The 24,460-nt window shown below is 39.0% G+C and overlaps 2 protein-coding genes and 1 pseudogene across 2 annotated transcripts; 1 reads left to right on the top strand and 2 right to left on the bottom strand.

The window, feature by feature from the left end:
• Window positions 1-49: 49 nt before the first annotated feature.
• Window positions 50-13,475, top strand: LOC107867928 (peroxisome biogenesis protein 19-1; the record flags this gene model as incomplete). The annotated part of the gene is given in 4 exon segments (XM_047393633.1): window positions 50-98; window positions 205-496; window positions 12,813-13,129; window positions 13,278-13,475. Coding segments are annotated over 4 exon segments (704 nt in total), but the record flags the coding sequence as incomplete, so codon positions are not given.
• Window positions 13,476-14,572: 1,097 nt separating this feature from the next.
• On the bottom strand, window positions 14,573-15,085 carry LOC107863471 (agamous-like MADS-box protein AGL29). The gene has a single exon (XM_016709428.1). The coding sequence runs from the start codon at window positions 15,083-15,085 to the stop codon at window positions 14,573-14,575; it is 513 nt and encodes a 170-aa protein (XP_016564914.1).
• Window positions 15,086-19,393: 4,308 nt separating this feature from the next.
• LOC107863544 overlaps window positions 19,394-24,460 on the bottom strand; it is a 54,304-nt pseudogene continuing 49,237 nt past the window's right edge.

Raw genomic sequence — 24,460 nt, forward strand, 5'->3', positions numbered from 1 at the left:
TGGTTCTGGAGTTATTCAAATTACCCTTTTCTTGATTTCAATTTTTCAGGTGCTCTGGATGATTTTCAGAGCCTCAATCTCACTTCTGGTTCTCAAAGGTTTCTGCTTTCTTTGTGGCATATACATATATGTTTTTACTTGTGTTTTAAGCTAATGGGATTGAATTTTGAGCTGTGAATTTAAAAGGGTTGCTTTTGATTGTAGAGTTGGAGATGGGGAAGAGAAGAAAGATGGTTCTTTTATGCCGGGTGGGGTTCAAGGTTTAGGGATGATGTTGCCCGATAGGAATGCTAAGAAAAAGGGAAAGCAAAAGGCTTCTGGTGAGGCAAAAGATTCGCACGTTGCTGAAGCTCTTGATAAGCTTAGGGAGCAGACTAGGGAGGCTGTTAAAGGACTGGAATCAGTGGCCGGGCCGAGACCTGGTGCAGAGAACATGGGGAATGATGCAATGATGGAGGAGTGGGTGAAGCAGTTCGAAGAGCTTTCTGGATCTCAGGTATCTTGTCTTTATGTTTTTCAATGTTAAATGGTGTGCTTTTGCTATATTTAGTTCTTTTCTTTATCTGTTTGAACATGGCAATTCCAATTTTTTTTTTTTCATGAAGATCCCTAGTTGCAAGTTCCTTTTTCAGGACTTCCCAAAGAGGCTATGACATTTCATTGTCTTAATTTAGTTTCACTAGAGTGGGTGGATTGATACATTGACATAGTTAGGCTGTTAGAGAAACTTTGTGCTTTTTCTCATTGTCTTTCTTGTTGAGCATATTTAGCTTTTCTTTATGTGTCTATCAATTGATTGTTGCGGTGCATTGAAGTCTTGTGCAGTGGATTAGTACGATTTTGTCATTGTTACACCGTGGTGTTAAGTTTTTACATACTCCAAAAGGTGTTGAGTGCTGTGTTCAGTTGGCCAGTGTTGTCATGCTCCCAACAATACAAACACTGCCTAAAGCAAAAATAATAGTACTTACTGATCTCTAGATTAAGATAGCCTAATTACTTAATTAGAACTTTTTTCTATCTATGCGAAAACCTAAATGTCTCTTGATTGCTGTTTTCCTTACTCAACACTCTTAAGCATCAAATAACAGCCACTCTTCTGAAGACTTATTAGGTGAATCCCAAAATGTGACCCTTTAAAGACTTTATAACAGTGGGTTCTACTTCCTTTTGCTTTAAAATTTATGTACTTAGCTGACTTGTGATTGATTATTATCCTACTTTAAACCAGTTGAAGCTCTGAATGTTTGAGCTTTAGTTTTGCTTGGATGCTTTGTGTCATTTAATTGCTTCCCCCGGACTAAAATGCCAACATAGTACACATGCATTGAAGTTTAGGGCTAGTTAGATGCTTGAAACAGCATGTTAACACATTTTCGTGATATTTCAAGTTGGGGAATTGGAATTTTAATTACAGGAATCTCTTAAGAATTGAGTGAACATATTTTGGCAGATCATTTGTTTTGATCCGGGAAAGGAGAGATACTAAATTAGGGAGATGAAGGTGGAGGCTCGGAATTATTGTGAGATTAGTTGAATCTTTCATCAATAACGTAGTTTATGACTGTGGTAGTTTGTTTAATTATGCATCATTTAGTTTATGACTGCCGTATAAATAAGAGAGGTTCAAGGGATAGAGATTAGAAAATGATTTATGTAATTTTGAGGAATAGCGTTTCTTTTCTCTTCCTTTTGCAATATTGCATGTGTACAGGAGATTTTCCCATTGTTAATAAAGCGTGTCCCAAAAAAACGAAAAAAGACTGCAGTAGCTACCTAAGTGGGAACTCAATGTTGGTTTCTACGTACATTCCTTTACACAAGATTCTTCGTGTGTCCAAAGACAATTCTTAATTTTCTCAGTCCTGGTGTATGTTTCATGTGCATAAGTTTATGTATATGTAGCGTGACTGTGAGAAAGAGTGATAATAGAGATGGAGTATTATCGCCCTGTGCTGATATTTTCATCCCTGCCCTGTGCATTATTTTTCTTGCTATCTGTTCTCTGCGATCCTAGGGATTACAATTACTTAAAAATATAAAGTTCATCCATTAATGGAATTTGTATTGAATTTGTCCATTATTTTAAGCTTGTCTGGTGTTGTTGTACTAGTGATATTTTTGAGATCGTAAATCACGTCTAGATCTATATGTTCCAAAAGGTGATAAACAAAACATAGAGCCTGAAAATTGTAAAAATGACTTCCGCACAAGAGTCTGCTCCTTTTATTGTAGAGCATCTCTTCATGTCCATAAAACATCTGATAACTGTTTCTTTCTCCTCTAATAAATAAAAAGATAAAGTTAGTGCCATTAGTGGAATTTGTAATGAATTTGTCCATTATTTTATGCTTGTCTGGTGTTATTGCACTAGTGATATTTTGGAGATTGTAAATCACGTCTTGATCTATATGTTCCAAAAGGTGATAAACAAAACATAGAGCCTACAACAACAACAACAACAACAAACCCAGTGTATTCCCACATAGTGGGGTCTGGGAGGGTAAAATATACGCAGTCCATGCCACTACCTCCGGAGAAGTGGAATAGCTGTTTCCAATAGACCCCTGGATCAAGACAAAGAATAGTAAACAAATTTGTAATAAAGCATGAAACAAGATGGAAAAGCAGAAATAAGACACAAGGTAATACCCTACACTAATGAACCAAAGGCACCCCCCATCCCATATCCACCTATTAGCAGCTCCAACCTATGGACATAGCCCTAAGGCTATTAGCCTGGCTACCCTAAATCTCTCCTAACTACTACCTACGATCTACCCACATGCACTAGCCTTCTAACCTGAATCGCGTCCTCCAGACCTTCCTATCTAGGGTCATGTTCTCAGTAAGCTGTAACTGCTCCATGTCACGTCTAGTCACCTCTCTCCAGTATTTCTTCGGCCTACCTCTATCCCGCCTGAAACCATCCAAAACTAGCCTGTCACGCTTACGAATTGGGGCATTCGTGCCTCTCCTCATCACGTGTTTGAATCATCTCAATCGAATTTCCTGCATCTTGTCATCCCACCTTCTCCCGGATAGTCTCATTCCTAACCCTATCACCCTTAATAAGCCCATACATCCAACGCAACATTCGCATTTCCGATACCTTCAATTTTTGAATGTGGGAGTTCTTGACTTGCCAACACTCCGCTCCATACAACATGGCCTGACAGGCTTTCACCCTGTAGAGTTTGTCTTTAAGCTTGGGCGGCACCTTCTTATCACACAACACTCCCGAGGCGAGCTTCCACTTCATCCATCTTGCCCCAATATGGTGGGAGACATCCTGATCAATCTCTCTATTCCCCTGGATCATGAACCCGAGATACTTAAAACTATCCCTTTTACAAACAACGTGGGAGTCCAACCTCACTACCACTTCGTTCTCCTCCCTCATGTCATTAACCTTATGTCATTAAACTTACATTCCATATACTTAGTCTTGCACCTACTCAACCTGAACCCTTTAGACTCAAAGGTTTGTCTCCAAACCTCCAAATTTATCAGTCACACCCCCTCGCGTCTCATCAATCAAAACTACATCATCTGCAAAAAGCATACACCAATGCACCTCTCCTTGAATATGCCACATCAACACATCCATCACCAACACAAACAAAAAACGGGCTAAGAGTTGATCCCTGATGCAACCCTGTGAAGACAGAGAAATGCTTTGAATCTCCTCCCGCCGTCTTCACCTAAGTCTTTGCTCCATCATATATGTTCTTGATCGATCTGATGTACGCCACCGGAACCCCACTCACCTCAAAGCATCTCCAAAAAACCTTCCTAGGGACTTTGTTGTATGCCTTCTCCAAGTCGATAAACACCATATGTAGGTCCTTCTTCTTTTCCCTATACTGCTCCACCAGTCTCCGCACCAGGTGAATTGCCTCCGTCGTCGAGCGACCGGGCATAAATCCAAACCGATTCTCCGAGATAGACACTATACTCCTCAACCTCTGCTCGGCCACTCTCTCCCAAAACTTCATAGTGTGACTCAACAACTTAATACCCCTATAGTTGTTGCAACTCTGGATGTCACCCTTATTCTTATATAAAGGAATCATAGTACCCATCTCCAAGACTTGGGCGTTTTTGCAGTCTTTTTTTTTTTGAAGTAGGTAACATTTGTATTGATGCAGTACTGAAAACCCATATGTACAAGGAAATAATCACCAAATCTACCGAAAGAAAGACCTAAATGGTGCCTAAGACATCTAGGATTGATTCCGTCTCAGTAGAATACAATTTGGTGCACCAAAAACAGAATAGCAAAATACAGTTGAGTTTAATATTCTGGACAAAATTTCTTTTATCTTCAAAGCATCTATCATTTCTTTCCTTCCAGATGGTCCACCATATACATGATGGAATAATCCTCCATCTCTCTTTGTTCGCTGCACCACTTCCAGCCTCCTCCTAGCTAGATAGAGTATCAGCAATCTTGCTTGGCATTGTCCATGCTATGCCTCTGAGATTGATGAAGATCTTCCATAGTTGGTCTGCTATGCGGCAGTGTAAAAACAGATGGGTAACTCTCTCCATCTCCTTTTCACAGAGGAAACATCTAGAGCACAAAGCAATATTCCTTTTGACCAGATTTTCATGTGTTAAAACTGCTTCTTTAGCGACAAGCCAGGTAAAACAAGATACTTTGTAAGGTATCTTGATTTTCCAGATGTTTTTCTAAGGCCAGTTGTTGATTTGTGGCTCAATGTGATTCAAAATCTTGTAGCCAAAGCTAACCTTGTAATTTCCACTTGTGTTTTCGCTCCACCGTAGGCGGTCAACTCCGTTTTGTGTCCCCTGAAAATTTTTCAGCAAATCAAATAGTTTTAGAAGTCTAGGTATCTCCCAATCATTTAAACTTCTTCTGAACCTCAAATCCCAACCATGTTGTGTCCACATCTCACCTACTTTTCTGTGACGTTCTAGAGCCAACACAAACAAATCTGGAAACAGGTTTATGAGGCACCTTGTTCCAATCCATTTTTCTTTCCAAAACTTGGTCCCATTTCCGTTAAACACTCTAATGTGAGAATGATTTTTAAGAAAGGGCCAAAAACATCTTATGGATCTCCAAAGACTGATTCCATATGGAGTGGTGACTTCCTTGGAGACCCAACTGTCTTCCTCCCCATATTTGGTCTTAATGAATCTGCTCCATAAAGTCTGAGTTTCATTTGAGTATCTCCAAAGCCATTTAAGCTTCAACACATTGCTTTGATGTTTCAAATTTCTGATGCCAAGTCCTCCTTGTCTCTTGCTTCTAGTGATATCTTTCCATTTGACTAGGTGATAAGCTCTTTTCTCTTTGTTCTCTTGCCAGAGGAATGTTCTCCTGATCTTGTCCAACCTTTGAGTGATTTCAGATGGGATTGGAAAAAGGGAAAGCATATAGGTAGGCAAATCATCCAGGACAACATTAATTAAGGTAAGCCTGCCCCCAGGGACAAGTATTGTGATTTCCACCTTGACAATTTCTTCTCACACTTCTCCAAAATAGGATCCCAGATTCCTTTGTACTTTGATTTGGCTCCCAGAGGCATGCCCAAGTAAACTGTAGGCAATTTGCCCACTTTACCTCCTAGAATTGAAGCCAAAGTTGTATATCAAGAACTTGATTTATGGGATATATGTGGCTCTTCGTCCAGTTGATGCGAAGACCTGAAATAGCCTCAGACAAAATTAGAATCACTCTCAAAAACTTTAATTGCTCCTTTTCTGCTCCACAAAATATTAGAGTATCATTAGCATATTGGAGGTGAGTGGTTTCCAGTCTTTGATTATTGTTCGTAGCCACTTCAAAACCTTGAACCCATCCATTAGTACTAGCCACTTGTATTATGCTATTAAGCCCTTCCATGGCTAAAATGAACAGGAATGGAGACATGGGATCCCCTGTCTGATCCCTTTCTGAGAGCTAAAGGTTGGATCCCCTGTCTGATCCTTTTCTGAGAGCTGAAGAAACCTTCAGGACTACCATTGACTAAATTGAGACCTTCGCAGTGGTTATACAATACTTTATCCAGTTAACCCATTTGCTACCAAATCCCAGTCTAAGGATTTCCAAAATAAATCCCCAATTGACATGATCATATGCTTTCTCAATGTCGAGTTTGCATAGTATGCCAGGTTTTTGTAGGGATATTCTAGAGTGTACTGCCTTATTAGCTATCAACACAGCATCCATAATTTGTCTGTCTTTTATAAAGGCCATTTGTTGAGAGTCTATCAGGTTCTCCACCACTTTTTTCGACCTTTCTGTCAAGACTTTAGAGATTAGTTTGTAGAAACTTCCTACCAAATTAATTGGTCTAAAATCTTTCAGCTCCTTTGCCCCCTTCTTCTTTGGAATCAAAGCTATGTAAGTAGCATTGAAGCTTTTTTCAAACACTCCTTGTGAGTGGAAGTTGTGCAAAGCTTCCATGATATCATGCTTCAAAATCTCCCAACACTTGATGTAGAATCCCATTGTGAAACCATCTGGTCCTGGAGCTTTATTTTCTGCACACATCTTGAGGCAGTTGTATACTTCCTGCTCTTCAAAGTTAGCCTGCAATAATACTTTTTCAGCTTCAGTTATGGTTGGACAGTTTCTGATATTCACTGGTGGTCTCCATTCTTCCCGCTCTGTGTATAGATTTCTGTAAAAATTGACTATCTCTTCTTTTATTCTTGCTGGTTCCATTATATTTTCCCCTTGCACCACTAGTTTATCAATGTGATTGTACCTCTTGTGGGCATTTGCTACGTGATGAAAAAACTTAGTGTTTTTGTCCCCTTCTTTGAGCCATAGTGCTTTGGATTTTTGTTTCCATGCGCTCTTCTCATTCTTGAGGACTTCTTCAAGATCCAAAAATAAACCTGCTTTTTCAGCCACTTCTTCCTCTGTCAGGATCTTAGTTTCCAAGATAGAGTCCAATGCTGCTATTTGGCTGAGCAAACCTGACTTTTGTAGATTTAAATTTCGTGCATCACTCCTACTTCATTCCTTGAGCTTCTCTTTGAGGGTTTTGAGCTTGGATGCTAAGATGTAATCAGGTCTTCCAGAGAAATCAAAAGAGTTCCACCAATTTCTAACTTTATCCACAAAACTCTTTTTCGACAACCACCAGTTCTGGAATTTGAAATATGATCTTGGAGCCTCCCAGGTGTCACAATGAAGAGCAATAGGCACATGGTCAGAAACCAATCTCTGCAGAGACACCTGCTTTATGTTGCTGAAGCTTCTGTCCCATTCAGAAGAAAAAAGAAATCTATCTAACCTTGAAGCTGCCTCTTGACAATCTCCCTTGAACCATGTGTAGGTGCCATCTTCCAATTGTGTATCAACAAGTTCCATGTCCTCAATGAAGTCAGAAAATTCAACCATTGTAGATGTCCTCCTAATACAATTTCTTTTTTCAGAATGGAACCTGCATACATTGAAGTCTCCACAGATTGCCAGGGTCCTTCTACTAGACTTCTTACGGATCCCAACTCTTCCCAAACTAGTCTTTTTTCTACCTTACCATTTGGTGCATAGATACTGGAAATATGACAAGAGAAGTCTTGCATAATTGAGTCAAATCTGCAAGTAAGAGAGTAAGCACCTATTTGTAATACTTCTCCCTTCCAAACTCTAGAATCCCACAACATGATAATTTCACCTATAGTACCACTAGCTTCTAGACAAGCAAACCTTGTCCATTTTCCTCCCCCAATATGTTTTATGTGATCCTGATAGTCTCCCTCTAATTTGGTCTCCTGTAAACATACAATATCTGCCTTCCAGCCTAAGAGTTGGTTTTTGATCACTTTTTTCTTCCCCTGATCATTTAAACCCCTCACATTCCATGTGATAAGTTTTATCTTCATTGATCATTCTGAGTATTTCCCTTCCCCTTGATTCTGCCTCCACCACTTTTAAATTTCACATCAAAGGTGACCAAATTTTTCAGCTCAAGAGAACCTTTGCTCCTGGTTTTCTTGATTTCTGTTACCTGTTCCATTCTCCTTGCTTGCCTACTTCCATCAATTTGCACGAGTAATTCAAGGGTCTCCTTCTCGTGGCCTTTGTAATCAATTCCAAACATCTTGCTGAGTTTTAGCAAGTTTTGTTTAACCCACATAGTAGTTTCCAACTCCTTCTCCATTAGTGCATAATTTTGTTCTGTTTGCAGCGGTGTCACATCTTCCACTTCCCAGATTTCTCCATTCAATGTTGAGCAGTTAGCAACTTGTTGTTGTTCCCGATTAATCTCTCCCTGAAAATTTTCTTCCCCCTCATCAAAATTCTCACCTCCATCTTTGGCCTTTGTTGCGATTTGCCTGCTGTTATCTGTTGTCCAGCTGCATTACTTCAGAAAAATTGATGGACTGGTTTAATGTCGACATGTTTGTCATTGACTGCTCTAAGAGAAGCAAATCCCTTTTGTCACAATTGACCTTTTCCACTATATTGTTATAAATTTCTTGGGCTGGGTCAGGCCCAATTTCCTTGTTGCTGTCAGAATGGCCCGAAGGATGGACATATCTGCCATATCAGAAATCTTTTCCTCACATGACCCCCCGTGAGTTTTAAGATTAGATGTTGTTTGCCCCACATTTCCTTGCATTCTCCAGTCTACAGCTGTCAAGCATCCCATGGAATCTATAACATTGTAGAGCCTGTATTGTTGTTTGCACCTGTGGGTTCTCCGTCACCGGTCACCGTAAGGTCATTGGAAATTCTTTCAAAAGTGGGTTTTCTCTCCACCCATATCGGAATAAGGAATTTCAGATCCTCTTTCACGAGCGTAACTTCGCTTGGGATATTCCGACCATCCCCCAAGACTTCGATTTGCGCCCACTTCAGATGATTCTTCAATTCAGTTTCTTCCTCAGTTGTTTTCCAGCCACCACAAAGATTTCTGATTTGTTGGAAAATTTCTTGCCACCACAAGTAAGAGGAAGCCCAATTGCTCTAATCCAAGTCGTTTTGCTCTTCTGTACTGCCGGTTTACACCCAGCAGTAGGGCTTCACCATTCCAGCCTGACCCTTGATTTTTTCCAGGTTCACACACCTTGAAGAGTTTGTTCGGCCATATTCCTGTTGGGGAATTCAAAAAGGAATAAGCTTCCCGTCATCTCATAGATATTTATCCCAAATACTTTCTTCCAAGTTGCAGATGCCCATTTTCTGACCTCAAAAAGAGTAGGCAACTCCTGGTTAAACTCACTGAAACTTCCAATGACGCATCTTCCGAGTAAACCTTTGCTATATTCAGATGAAACAGAGGTGGAGTCTTCCTTTTGCTCTGAAGAATATTTGGTTGCCATTTGCCATCTCCAACTACCTTGGCATAGGTATATTTAGTATCATATGTTCTGTCCGGAATTTTGTGGGCTTTTGTCTGGTTGTAATTAATAAAGTTACTTATCTTGACAGCAAAGTCTCTCCAACCAGCAGTAAAGGCAGTAAAGGCATCTGGTAGAATTATGATGGTTCTTTCTGCATCTTTAAGGGACAAAATGCTCATAAATCTTCCGCCAGCATTAAACTTTCTTGTACCAAAATATTCTACCAATTGATTATTCATTCTCCATCTCCTCACAATATTCTTATTGTCGTTTGAGGCTTCTTTCAAGACTTTACATATCCACTCCATCACCTTCTTACTGAAAGTTATTCTTCTCATCATGTTTTTGCTTCGTTCCACCCAGCCAAACCACTCCTGCCCATCAGCTGACCATCTGGTAATGTCGAAAGACTTGGAACCAGCATTGAAGAAAATCCTGTTTTCCCCCATGTCTGTATAGAAATAGAAAGAGGTTCTGTTTGTTCTCCTGAAATCAAGAGTCTGAAACTGACGGAAATAGCCTTCGAAAAGAATTGTTGAAGGTGAGATGGGGATCTGGTGGAAAGGAGTCATGCGCTACGCGTGAGGGGCGTGACGTTGGCGACTGTGGAGTTCCGGTGGCGCGTGGATACTGTTTTCGAAGGTCGGTTTTCTGGGGTTTGGTCGGAATACGATGGTTGTGCCCTTGGTGGGAAGGATTGAGAGAAAGAAAAACTTAAAGAGGGATTTCGATGATCGGAATGACCACCGGTGGGGTTTTGGGTTGAGAAAAAAAAAGGTTTTTTGGTCGCAGGTGGTGAGGTGGTGTCTGCAGAATATGTTGAAAAAAGATCGAGAAAAAAAGAGAGTAAAAGAGATGTTCCGGTGATCGGAAAGACCATCGGTGAGGTATTGGGTGGATGTGATTTGAAAATATCACATTGGGTTCAGTACCTGGGAGAAAATGCCGTTAAACAATTCAGTCAACCACCTTAAACCAGCCTCGCCAGTAAACTTCCAAAAATCCACTGGAATCTTGCTAGGCCTCGTCGCACTAACCCTTCGCATCCTGTGTATAGCTTCTCTGGCCTCCTCCACCTTAAAACGTTTACAATACCTAAAATCACGACACTCTTCTGAGTGCTCCAACTCCCCTAACACAATATCTCTGTACCCCTCATCATTCAAGAGTGTGTGAAAATATTATTGCCATCTCCTCCTAATGTGAACGTCCTCCACCAACACTCTACCATCCTCCCCCTTATTCCACTTCACTTGATCAAGGTCACGACCCTTCCTCTCCCTTGCCTTAGCAAGCCTATACAACCTCATTTCCCCGCCTCTTTTCTCTAACCCCGCATACAAACTCTTAAATGTTACTATCTTAGCAGCCGTAACTACTAACTTAGCGTCTTTCCTAGCTAACTTGTACTCCTCCCTATCTACCCGCTTCTCCTCTTCATCCTTACTCTCAACCAACTTAGTATACGCCCCCTTCTTAGTCTCCACTTTCTTCTTAATTTCTTCATTCCACCACTAATCCCCTCGACAATGACCAGCCCGGCCCCTCGAGACACCCAACACCTCTATAGCAGTCTCCTTGATGCACCTAGCCGCCTAAACCCACATACCATCCACGTCCCCCCTATACTCCCACCCTCAATTCCCGCAACCTTCTCCCCTATCTCCAGTGCATTCACCGGCGTGAAGCCATCCCACTTAATTCTGGGTCTACCCTCCCCGCCTCTTCTCTTCTTATCCTTCTTTATACCAAAGTCTATCACCAGGAGCCTATGCTGGGTCGAAAGATTCTCACTCGGAATGACCTTACAATCCTTACACAACACCCTATCCCCCTTTCTAAGTAGCAAAAGTCAATTTGAGTCTTGGCTATCGTGCTTCGGAAGGTGATTAGGTGATCCTCCTTCTTTGGAAAGTTCGAATTCACTACCACCATCCCAAAGGCCCTCGCAAAATCCAACCTAGCAGCTCCTTCATTTCTCTCCCCAAAAGCAAAGCCTCCATGCACATCGCCATAGCCTCCAGGTTACGCCCCTATGTGCCCATTGAAATCTCCTGCTACAACAATCTTGTCAGAGCTAGGCACGCTTCTCACCACCTCGTCCAAAGCCTCCCAAAACCGCTTCTTCTCCTCCCCGTCCAAGCCCACCTGCGGCGCGTAAACACTACACATGTTCAGGGTAAACCTCCCAATAACTAACTCAATAGTCATCAACCTATCACTGATCCTCTTAACCTCTACTACCTGCCCTTGAAGTTCTTCATCTACTAAGATGCCTACTCCATTCCTACGCCTCTAGCTTCCAAAGTACCATAGCTTATAACCATCCATATCTTTAGCCTTAGACCCTACCCACTTGGTCTCCTCGACACACACAATATTAATCCTCCTCTTCCTAAGAATCTTCACAAGCTCTATGGACTTACGCTGAAGGGTCCCTATGTTCCAAGACCCAACCCTCAACCTAGCAACTCTAGCACCACGTCCACCTCTACCACCCCTAACTCCACACCCCAAACCTGTCCCAACACCAACCGTTGTCCCCACTCCCAAACAAGCCCTCCCCTCTTCCCCCACCCCCAACCCCCTCGGACATGACCCTATCCTACCATCAACGCCCAAAGCCACTAAAAAAAAATACAACAAAGATGGAAATAGAACAACAGTAGGAAATATAGGCACACGCAAAGAACACTATTTGGCCTAACGCCAAGAACAACCAAAACAAATAGTAAGAAGGCAATACAAGTCACCGATACAAGAAAACATCGAGCCTGAAAACTGTAAAAATGACTTCCGCACAAGAGTCTGCTCCTCTTATTATAGAGCATCTCTTCATGTCCATAAAACATCCGATAACTGTTCCTATCTCCTCCTCTAATAAATAAAAAGATAAAGTTAATGCCATTAGTGGAATTTGTAATGAATTTGTCCATTATTTTAAGCTTGTCTGGTGTTATTGTACTAGTGATATTTTGGAGATCGTAAATCACGTCTTGATCTATATGTTCCAAAAGGTGATAAACAAAACATAGAGCCTGAAAATTGTAAAAATGACTTCCGCACAAGAGTCTGCTCCTCTTATTATAGAGCACCTCTTCATGTCCATAAAACATCCATAACTGTTCCTATCTCCTCCTCATTCAAGTTTATCTTTAAAGGCAACTGGCAAAATAATGAATGTGAGAAATAATTACTTATTTCATGCGTGTTAGTCTGAGTTGAGTTGGATGTTCTGGAAGCTGCATCATAGGATCAAGATTTCTCTCTCTTAATAGTGAATGGTTTTCACAGTTTTGGACTTGCATTTAAAGTTTTTGGTTGAGTGTCTCACTTGGAAGAGATTGCCGAGGCTTTCTTTTCCTTCACGTGTCTCATTATGCGCCATGTCTTATGCTGTAGCTTTTCACTTGCTTGAAGTGGATAGACAGTTTTTTTTCCCCTGATTCATAGGACGGGTATGATGTTTTTATTTGTAGGATATGGAGTCTATAGTTGAGACCATGATGCAGCAGCTTTTGTCAAAGGAAATTCTTCATGAACCCATGAAAGAAATTGAAGAAAGATATCCTAAGTGGTTGGAGGACAACAAAGTCAAGTTGAGCACTGAAGAATATGAACGTTACAAACATCAGTACCAACTTATAAGAGATCTGAATAAAGTTTATGAGACTGAACCTAGCAACTTCAACAAAATTGTAGAGCTTATGCAGAAAATGCAAGAATGTGGCCAACCGCCAAATGATATTGTTCATGAGCTTGCTCCGGACTTTGATATATCTACTCTTGGACAACTGTAAGTCCTCCGATATTTTCAGGATTTTGTGCATATCGAATTAACTTCATACCGATAACTGTGTGATGTTTTTAAATACTTCTGATTAGACATCTATGTTACCTTGTATTTTCTTGTATTGAGCTAATTGTCCCCTCTGGTTTTGCAGATCCCCAGAGATGTTAGAAGGCCAACAGAACTGCTGTATCATGTAAAACATGCCCTGTCCCAATATCCTACTGCTACTTCCTTTATTTTCTTTTGTTACAATTTGCATAGGACAACATTTATTTTTTGCTTGGATTTTACTTGTAATGTTACTGCTCATTTCATCTCTTAGATATATCTATGCCGTATATTTTTTTGAGGGGTGTTCATTTGTCCTGTTAGACCGCAAAATGGCTGTATAATTCTTAAGAATGGTGGAATAAGATCTATCAACAGAAACTCTCAGCTTGTGCTTTAAATTTAAAACAGTAATAGGCGATGAAAACACGTTGATCTAGTCGCAACTAGAGTCACGAAGGACTTATCTAAATTGTTTCACTCGAGCCGATAAGCTCGAATTAAACTCAGAAGTGGAGCCAAAATTTTTGCCGAGGGAGTTCAATATAAGGAAATACTAGCCGAAGGGACATCTATAATGTGTAAATAAAATCATTTTAATATGTATTAATAGTTTAATTTCCTGTTGGAGGGAATTTGGATGAATCTCTAGTAAAAGGCTGACTCCGCCCATGACTAAACTAACCGTTGCCACTTAATTTAAGTTAGCCCTTCCCGTCTTATTACTTAAGTTTTGTGCCTAATGCAATGTGATCATGTAAAGAAAGAAGAAGATAGTTATCTTGGCTTCAAGGAGTAAAATTAAATATAAGAAAGTTTAGTAAGCCTTTTAATCGACCCCTTCCCGTCTTATTGCTTAAGTTTTGTGCCTAATGCAATGTCATCTTGTAAAGAGTTAGAAGTTAGTTAGCTTGGCTTCAAGGAGTAAAATTAAATATAAGAAAGTTTAGTAAGCCTTTTTATCGACCTATTTGCTAGTTAGCTCCATAAAATCGTAAATTATAAAATGCAATTTTCAGTTATTGCATTGGATTACAATTGCTTTCACAGTAGTCACCAGTTTAATAAAAGATTTCAATTGATTTACTAATTTATAAATACAAAGCTTCATTAAAGACGAAAGATGAAACAAACGAAAAACTTGATTTAATAACATAGGAATTTCATAATCTTTTTTTCGTTTTTGGTAGGGTGGGGGATTTCGGGAGGTCGAGGGGGGGAGGGGGGAGGGAGGGTGTTCCTTAAATCTCAAATAAATGGGAATGAAGACTAAACAATAATTGACTTAACAATAAAGATAAAAGTTGATCATATTGAAAGGTGTAACTGGTTAAGTCTCCTCCAGTCACAACTTTATATTCAAGAACTTCAATTATCACCTCTATGATAATTATGAGTTCAAGAACTCATCTTTTCTAGTTTAAGGGCAACTTCTGAAATGAAGTTGAATTGCTCGGCTGGAACATCACCTTTTATTTGATTTTTAATTTTGTCCAACCGTGATTTATATGCCTCAAATTGCTTCAACCTGTTCTCCAACATGTATTTATCTGTTGGCAGTTCTGAGCCAAGGTCTTTCTTCTTGAATGCTTGTACTTCTTTACGAAGATCTTCAAATGCCTCAAAGACATTTGTTTTGCTCATATCAGTATGATTTTGTTGGCTATTGTTTTGTTTCAATTCATGAAACTTATCAATTACTTTTTCTACACTTGGGGAGCCATAGGAATGTGATTTTCCAGCTTGTGTAAAGAGAATAGAATCGATATCTGCTCCGGTTAGATTTGAATACTCTTTCGGTTTCTTGTCCAAACCATGTTTTCTTTTTGAAAAAGCAACTGTGCGAGCTTCTTTAGATTCAATCAACTTCAGTTCGATCTTTTGGCTACCCTTTCCACCCCTCTTATCCATTGCGAAATAAATAATTAGAGAAGAGAAAAGATGTGTTGGTTGAATAATTCTGAGCAATTTTGAGAAGAATGCTTGTGTGATTTATAGTAGCTATACGAGTTGGTTCGTCATGAGTATTGACAGGTTTATTGAATATTTTCATATTATAAGTTTAATCGTCACGTGCCTTCTCATGTATACTTATTGTGTTCACATTATGAGTTGATTTGTCACGAGTATTGACAGGTTTATTTGATATTTTTATATTATAAATTTAATCGTCATGTGTTCTGTCATGTATGCTTATTGTGTTCACATTTTGAGTCTGTTGTCAGAGTATTGATAGATTTATTTAATATTTTGATATCATAAGTTTAATCATCACGTGTCTTATCATGTAATATTTTCATATTATAAGTTAAATCATCACGCGTCTTATCATGTATACTTTTTGTGTTCATATTATGAGTCTGTTTGTCACAAGTATTAACAAATTTATTGATATTTTCATATTATAAGTTTAATCATCATGTGTCTTGTCATGTATACTTACTGTGTTCACATTATGAGTTGGTTTGTCACGAGTATTGACAAGTTTATTTAATATTTTTATATTATAAATTCAATTGTCACGTGTTCTGTCATTATGCTTATTGTGTTCACATTACGAGTCTGTAGTCACAAGTATTAACAGGTTAATTTAATACTTTCATATTATAAGTTTGATCATCACGTGTCTTGTCATGTATACTTATTGTGTTCACATTAAGAATAGGTTTATCACGAGTATTGACAAGTTTATTTAGTATTCTAATATTATAAATTTAATCGTCACGTGTTCTGTTATGTATGCTTATTTTGTTCATATTATGGGTCTGTTGTCATGAGTATTGACAAATTCATTTGATGCTTTCATATTATAAATTTAATCATCACGTGTCTTGTCATGTATACTTGTTGTGTTTGCATCATGAGTCGGTTTGTCACGAGTATTAATATATTTATTTAATGTTTTCATATTATAAATTTAATCATCACGGCTCTTGCTATGTATAAATATCTAGTAACACGAAATTCATTATGCATGCATTACAACTCATACAATACAATATTATGCTCACTAATATGAATTGGTTGTCACGAGTATTAACAAGTTTATTTTAAAAAATTTCATATTATAAATTTAATCATCACGTGTCTTGTTATGTATAAATGTCTAGTAACACTAAATTCGTTGTGTTACTAGACTTGCTTCATCGATTTTGCTTCGATTTTTAATTTTTTATTTATTGATTTTGTTTGATTTCAATTTTTCTTCACGGATTGAGCTTTATTTTTTGATTTTTCTTCATCAATTTTGTTCGATTTTCAGCTTTTCTTCATCAATGTATTCTGCCTATATAATATTGTGGTTACTAATAAACTTTAAGCTGGGCCTATAATTAAATTATTCTATAAAAAATATTTATGTCTTTTATTTATTTCATATGAAATATGCAAGGCACTGATCCATTTTGATACTATAATTTAGATTAGAATATCTAGTGGCTTAACCAATTTTTATTTCTTAGTTTTCGTTCTTCTATCTTTGTTTAAATGCCATTAAAAGCAATCCTAATTTTCAATTGCATCTATGTCTTGGTAAATCATATCAAACCCCTCCATTCAAACCCACTAGAGGCATTAGACAGCGAATTCCATGTCCCCTTACCTCTTTATCATTTGTATGAAACTCCTATCCAGAAGGATTAACTATGAGGTTGATACCTTAAATTGGATCCTCCTCTCTATCTCCAAAAGAGGGCCATCACTGTTACACCTCTTTTTTGCGGATGACCTCACACTCTTTGCTAGAGCTGACCACCAGAACTGCCTCACCATCAACAGAATCATCCAATGTTTTAGCTCCCACTCGGGCCAAAGGGTGAATTTCTCAAAATCTAAGGTCCTCTTCTCCAAGAACTGTGATTTGAATACTCAGAATGATCTCTCTTCACTCTTAGGCATCCACCATTCCAACAACTTTGATAAATATCTGGGTTTCCTATTTTTCACAAAAATCCTGTTAAGGCTGATTTTCAATTCCTCTTAAATAACATGAAGGGTAAGCTAGCTGGCTGGAAAACAAAATTCCTGAACATGTCAGGAAGGGTCACTCTTGTCAAGGCCTCCCTAGCTAGTATCCCTAATCACATTATCCAGTACATCCATCTGCCTGCCTCCATCCACAACGTTATTGATAGAACCCAGAGGAACTTCATCTGGGGCACCACTGAGACTAAGAAAAAAAGGCACCTCATCAGCTGGGACACCATGACTAAACCAAAAAAAGAAAGGGGTCTTGGCATGCATAGAGCTGCAGTTAAGAATGAAGCTATTCTTTGCAGTCTCAGCTAGAGACTGTACTCTGATCCTAAGTCCCTCTGGGCCAGCACTTTTATAGCCAAGAATGGGAGCAATAAGAAAAACAGCTGTAATGGTTCCATAACCTGGTTCAATATTACCAGAAGCTGGAAGATGTGCAGGAATGCTCTTCATTGGGCAGTAAAAGATGGCTCAAAAGTGGATGCATGGAGGGATAGGTGGGTTCCTAGCGTCCCCTCCCTGGACACCATCATTCAGGGTCCCAACACTAACCCCCACAACCCTATCGTTATAAAAGACATCTGGAAGGGGGGAGGTGGGATTTCTCCATCTTACCTTTCTGCATCCCTCAGAGTATTACTAGTACAATTAAAAACTCCTTCATTCAGAGCTCTTACCTCAACCAGGACACTCCCCTATGGGCTCTCAAGGGTAATGGTAGCTTCTCTTCTAGCAGTGCATACCATTACATCCTCAGTAAAAGATACCACCATAACCATCAAAACTCCTTCAATTGGATTTGGAACCTTAACATCCCCAACAAGATCAGATTTTTCATGTGGCTCATCCAGCACAACAGCCTCCCCACCAATTCCAATCTCCACAAAAGAGGTATCAGCCTCAACACTTCCTGTAAATCTTGCAACAACATCAACGAAGATCAACATCATATCTTCTTTGAGTGTGAGTTAGACAGGTCCCTTTAGACACAGCTCATCCACAGGCATGGGGGTAAAATTACCCTCCATCCTACCATGTTTAACCCTACCAACTGGACCCGAACCTAGGAGACTCTTAGCAATCTAAGTTTTGATCGCAACATTCCTTGGAGCACCCTACTACCTTTCTGCCTTTGGCATCTTTGGAAAATTAGGAACGCCAATTCCTTCCAAGGAGCTAAAACCAAGCCTTGTTTTACCATCCTTCATGTTGAAGCTATTGAGTATCACTCTCTAGGAAATACCAAGACTAGCATCCCTAGGACCAACCTCCAAATTAGATGGCTCCCTCCTCACAATAACTCTTACAAGCTTAATACTGATGGCTCCTATCTTGGGAACTCGGGAAAGGGTGGTATAGGAGGTGTCATTAGAAATAGCAATGGAGATTGGGTCATGGGATACAGTAGAAGCTACACCCACGTGACCAATAATCTCATGGAGCTAATAGCCCTCAAAGAAGGCCTTCATCTTGCTGTGCTTCATAACTTAAAACCCCTTGAGGTTTGCGTGGACTCATTAGAGGTCATTAATATGTTATGGAATAGTAACCTTCTCTATGACTCTATCTTAAATGCCTGCAGGTCCTTACTAGGGAGCTTGGAGAGTCCTCCAATCCACCACACATTCAGGGAGCAGAATAGAGTTGCGGACAAACTAGCAAAGCAAGGCTCGGAAAAGGATCTTTTTGACAGACTTCACATTTTTGTAACCCCACCAGCTTGGGTAGGGGTTGTCTTCTGGGAGGATTTTGTTGGGAAAACTTTCTCAAGATCTGTATCTATTGAAAATGATAGCTCAAGCAGCTATGTTTTTGTACTTGGCTAGGCCCTGCATGTAAAAACTTGCTCTCTTTAATTAATGAATGTCGTCTTTGCTTATCCCAAAAAAAATTCAATTGCATCGTTAATATTAATTGCGATTATTTTTTAAATTATTATAACTTGAGTTGATGATTTTATCAAAAACATCATTTCTATATTCACAAGACGAAGATAAGATTGTATACACACCATTCATTTTAGACCTCACTTATAAAATCACGCCAAATATGTTATTGTCGTAAATAGTTGGAGACGAGATTCAGGAGAAAACATAAGTAAATTGAACACTACTTGAACCTCCAAGAATGAAAACATAAATATATTACTTTAATTACAATCATTTTATTGCTATTGTGAACAATTCATAAAACGAATGGAATTAAAGAATTAATTAATTGACAAAAAAATGTTCCTAAAAATGGTTAAGTATCTGAGGGGGCAATCCAATGGCGTCCATTAACAAAGCTCTTGGCAAGAAACTTATGGGTCGTATCATAATCCAATTTACGGGCCCATGATAGGCCCTTTATAGTTGCTGCTCCTGGGCTTGAACATTTGTATACTTCAAAAAATACAGTCCTGGAATTGTCATAAAGCCCAATCCATGTTAGGGTATTGGAGCCTCAAAAAGGAACATAAACAATAAAGCAATTTGCTTGAAAAAGGGGGAGATTACGCAAATAGCCAATTTTAGAACCATTATTTAAGTCGTACTTAAATGCAACCATTTTGAAGTTGTACCAAGTTTAAGCATACACTATTAAAATTGTTGAAAATTGTATATGAATTTCGTCTTCTAATATTTAACGCCCCGAGTCTGTACCCCGGACGCTACACGATGCTAGTAACCCCGAAGGACCACTGGCTAACCCATGACTGGTACCTGCTTTGAGCACTAAATAATGACAATAATGTAATAACAATATAACTGAAATAAATGCGAAAATCTGCCATAAGGTTCAAATCTTAATATCAATTACTGAAATACTGAAATCCATACTGAAACTGAACATTTGTCTGAAAATACTTTAGTCTGAAAAAGCCTCTACTGTCAGAACATAGATTTGTTGGGACAAGTCCCCAACTCACTCCGAATACTGAAATTGATAAATTGAGATACTGAAATAACATTCATGTCCTTGAACTATAAGGACTCACCACTAAACTGCTGTTGAAATGTTCAGACTGCTAAGTGCGATCGGAAGCCCGTGCATTTGAACCTATGATATAAAACATCATAACGCAAAAGAAAAGTATGTTTTAGTACTTTAAATGTACTGGTGTGCTAAGTAAGGTAGGATGATAATGCATGGGTTCATATGCATGAATAAAACTGACTGAATAACATGAACATAACTGAAAGATAGTATATACATGAATGCATAAGTTGTAACTGAGGTCGTGGTTACACTAAATATTTATTTACTGATATCTGAGTTTACTAATGTTCTATTACTGATAACTGAGTGACTGTATCTGACAGTCCTGATTCTATGAAACTGTACTGAGTTTCGTGCTCAACTGAGTGACTGTGTCAGACAGTCCTAATTTTTGTAAAACTGAACTGAGTTCTATACAGAGACTGAAACTGAAATTGAGACTGTGAGAAGTAATCATTTAACCAACATGCCTCTTTCTGAACTGATTATGGTCTAACCTGTAACCCCAGCTGGAAGGGTGTTAGTACCATACCACTGGTAAAGACAAGCTGAGTCACCCTCATCTGGTAGGTTCTCTAAATGAGAATGGTGGTACCCTCAACTGGCAGGTTAAACACCTCATCAACCCTCAACTGGCAGGTTGATATCTCAACGTATGTTGGCTACGTAGTTCTGGAATGCAAGGACTGCTTATAAGGATCACACCCTCTGCTTACAGGCAAGTCCCCATCCTTGAGTTCACTCGATGCTAATCCTACTCCCAACTAAATAGATACTGGACTGAATTATAAATCGTGCTAAGATGGATTGAACTGTTATTGATTCATATTGTCTAATTGAACTAAACTGAGTTCTCTGGATTCCGCTAACTGACGGAATACTACTAAATTCTGTTAACTGACTGAACTCTACTGGTACTGAACTAATTACTAACTAAGTTATGGATTGATAAATGAATGAATTCTGAACTGATTTTCGAACTACTAATCGTGATACTACCGAGTCTATTCTGTAACTACTGTGGCACTAGGCAACAGCTAAATTGGCAGATATTAGATACCCCCAGGACTTGATAGCATAAGTTATAAAACATAGCACAATCTTGACACATGATGACTAATTATTTGATCACCATTCATTCATTAAGTCATTTTGACAAACACTTGCATAACATGAACTTGTATACATGCTAATATGATGAAATTTAACTATTCAATTCACATGAACAATCCATCAAAAAATTGGAGGGCATAGTATATGCACACAATACTAAACAACATGTGGGCACTACAAGTTTAAATACCAAATTCATAATTCAAAGGTTTTAGCATGAATTCGCATGATACAACACATAAAATAAATAATTTCATACAAATCTTGCAGCTAATCATGGATTTAAATCCTATTAAAATGATAATCATGAACACATTCAAATCCAACCGTGAAAATCATCAAACTCATGAACTTGTAGTTAAAAGGGTTTCTTGAACTCCAAGGGTAGAAGGATACCCTTGGATGAACACTTGACATACCTGGGTGCTTGAATTTCTGAAGGTTGATGGTGAGTTCTTGAGTCTTGAATTTGAATTTAGATCACCTAGGGTTTTTGTTCTTGAGTAATTTGAGAAAGATGAATGGATTTTGCCTCTAAAGGGGCTTAATATCATGTTTTAGGGACTGATAGACATGGTAAAATAACCCAAATACCCCTGAGGACGCGACTTTTTAATGACTGAAAATTGGCCCAGTGACATGCAGACCGATGCACCGCGTCGATGGCATCAATGCTATGACCAACGCCCCACGTCAAGTTCACGTTGGTTCACTAGAATTGCACTGAAGCTAAGGGAAAAATTATCTGTCGATGAGATGGGCGATGCGATGCATCGTGATCGCATTGACCCACTATTTTAGTCACCCAAACATGGTTCAAACGAGGTCCAAAAAATCCAAAACTCATTCGAGAACATCTACTAGCATTTCTGATCATGAATCAACCTAAAAATCAATATTTAAAGGTCATAAAGATCATGAAAAAGGATCACCGACTTATGAAGGCTAAAATAACTCTAAGTATGAGTACTTAGCTAAAATTTTCTAAGTCTGGGCCCCTCATAAAGCTCTAAGAAACTGAGTTAGGCTTGGAATTGTACGGGGTATTACAATATCTTTTCCTTGGGAACATTTATCCTCGAATAAGATCGATTAAGTTAAGAATACTGATAGACTGGATCTAGATACTAGGCATACACAACTGCAACATGATTTCATAACTGACACTACTGTTATGCTAAAATTTATACTGAACATGCATATCTGATGCATGAGTACACAGCTGAACATGATTCATGAATGCATGACAGGGATTGCTGATAAGCTGAGTTTCTTATACTGAACATGCATATCTGATGCATGAGTATCTAACTGATCTGACTCATAAATGTATGACTAGATATGCAATACTAACTGGTACCAAGTTTGTAAGGAAAAATCTGAGCATAAAATTGAGTAAGTTTAGAGAGAACTGTTACCTTAGGTTGAGTCTGAGTTTGCAGAGAAGAGGTGAGGATACTTGGTCCGTATATCTGCTTCTACTTCCCAAGTATCTCCTTGATTGACTGGTTCCGCCAAATAACTTTGACTAGAGGGGCTTCTTCATTCCTAAGTCTGCGAATCTGATAGTCAAAGGTTTCGACTGGGATCTCTTCGTAAGAGAGAATGTTTTGAATATCTAGGCCCTCAATAGGGGCTACAACTACTGGGTCACCTATGAACTTCTTAAGGAAAAAGACATGGAATACTAGATACACTGAATCTAAGTCTAAAGGCAACTCAATCTCGTAAGCTACCTTTCCAAAATGGATGGGAATTCATTAAGGAACGACATATCGGGGACTGAGCTTCCCCTTCTTGCCAAAACTCTTCACTCCTTTCATAGGAGAGATTTTCAAATGCACAAACTCTCCAATCTCGATCTCAATATCCTTTCTGCACATATCTGCGTATGATTTTTATCTGCTCTGAGTTGTCTTGAGCCTTTCCCTGATCAACTGAACTTTTTTTAAGGTATAAAATACCAAGTCAGGCCCTACGTCTACGGCCTCACCCACTTCAAACCAACCAATGAGAGACCTACACCTCCTCCTATAAAGTGCCTTAAATGGGGCATCATAATATTAGAATGATAGTTGTTGTTATATGCGAACTCGATCAAAGACAAGTGGTCATTCCAACTACCTTTAAAGTGAATCGCACAAGCTCAAAGCATATCCTCTAAAATCTGGATAGTCATTTCTGTTTGACCATCTATTTGAGGATGAAAGGTTGTGCTAAGGTGAACTTAAGTACCAAGAACCTTCTAAAATGCTTTCCAGAAATGACAGGTAAACTAGGTACCCTTATCTAAGATAATAGATAACGAAACTTTGTGCAATCTGACCAACTCTCTGACATAGATCTTAGCATAGTCCTCAGCTGAATAAGAGGTATGGACTGGTAAGAAATAAGCTAATTTGGTCATCCTGTCTATAATGAGCCAAACTGAATTGTGCTGACGATGAGTACGAAGCAGACCCGTCATAAAATCCATGTTCACCTCTTATCACTTCTAAGTAGGAATACTGAACTCCTGCATAGACCCAATGGGTTTTTGATGCTCGATCTTAACCTGCTGACATGTTGAGCATTTGGCTACATACTCTCCAATGTCTCTCTTTATCCCACTCCACCAATAGATCTCCCGTAAATCACAGTACATCTTAATGGCCCCTGGATGAATAGAGTAACGCGTACCATACACTTCTGCAAGAATCCGTTATCTCAATTCATCTACAACTGGCACACATAGCCAACCCTGATAACGCAATACACCATTTCCCCCTTGGGAGAAAACCTCTACCTTCTTATCTCTGACTGATTCCTTCAATTTAACTAGGCTAGTATCTCTATCTTGCTTTTCCTTTACCTCAAAAACCAGGGATGATCCTGAACTACTCTGCACCCATACACTACCTTCTACTGAGTCAAATAAGCGAACACCTAGTCGGGAAAGCTGATGAACTTCCTGAGCTAACTTCTTTTTACCATTCTCCACATGAGCAACACTACCCATAAACATCCTACTGAGAGCATCAGCCACTACATTGGCCATATACGGATGGTACAGAACATTCATGTTGTAATCTTTCAACAACTCCAACCACCTTCTCTAATGGAGGTTTAGATCTTTATGAGAGAACACATACTGTAGGCTTTTATGGTCAGTGAACACATCAATGTGCACCCCATACAAATAGTACCTCTAAATCTTTAAGGCAAATATGCTGCTAA

Source organism: Capsicum annuum, chromosome 1 (assembly GCF_002878395.1).
Source record: "Capsicum annuum cultivar UCD-10X-F1 chromosome 1, UCD10Xv1.1, whole genome shotgun sequence".
NCBI classification, from domain to species: domain Eukaryota; kingdom Viridiplantae; phylum Streptophyta; class Magnoliopsida; order Solanales; family Solanaceae; genus Capsicum; species Capsicum annuum.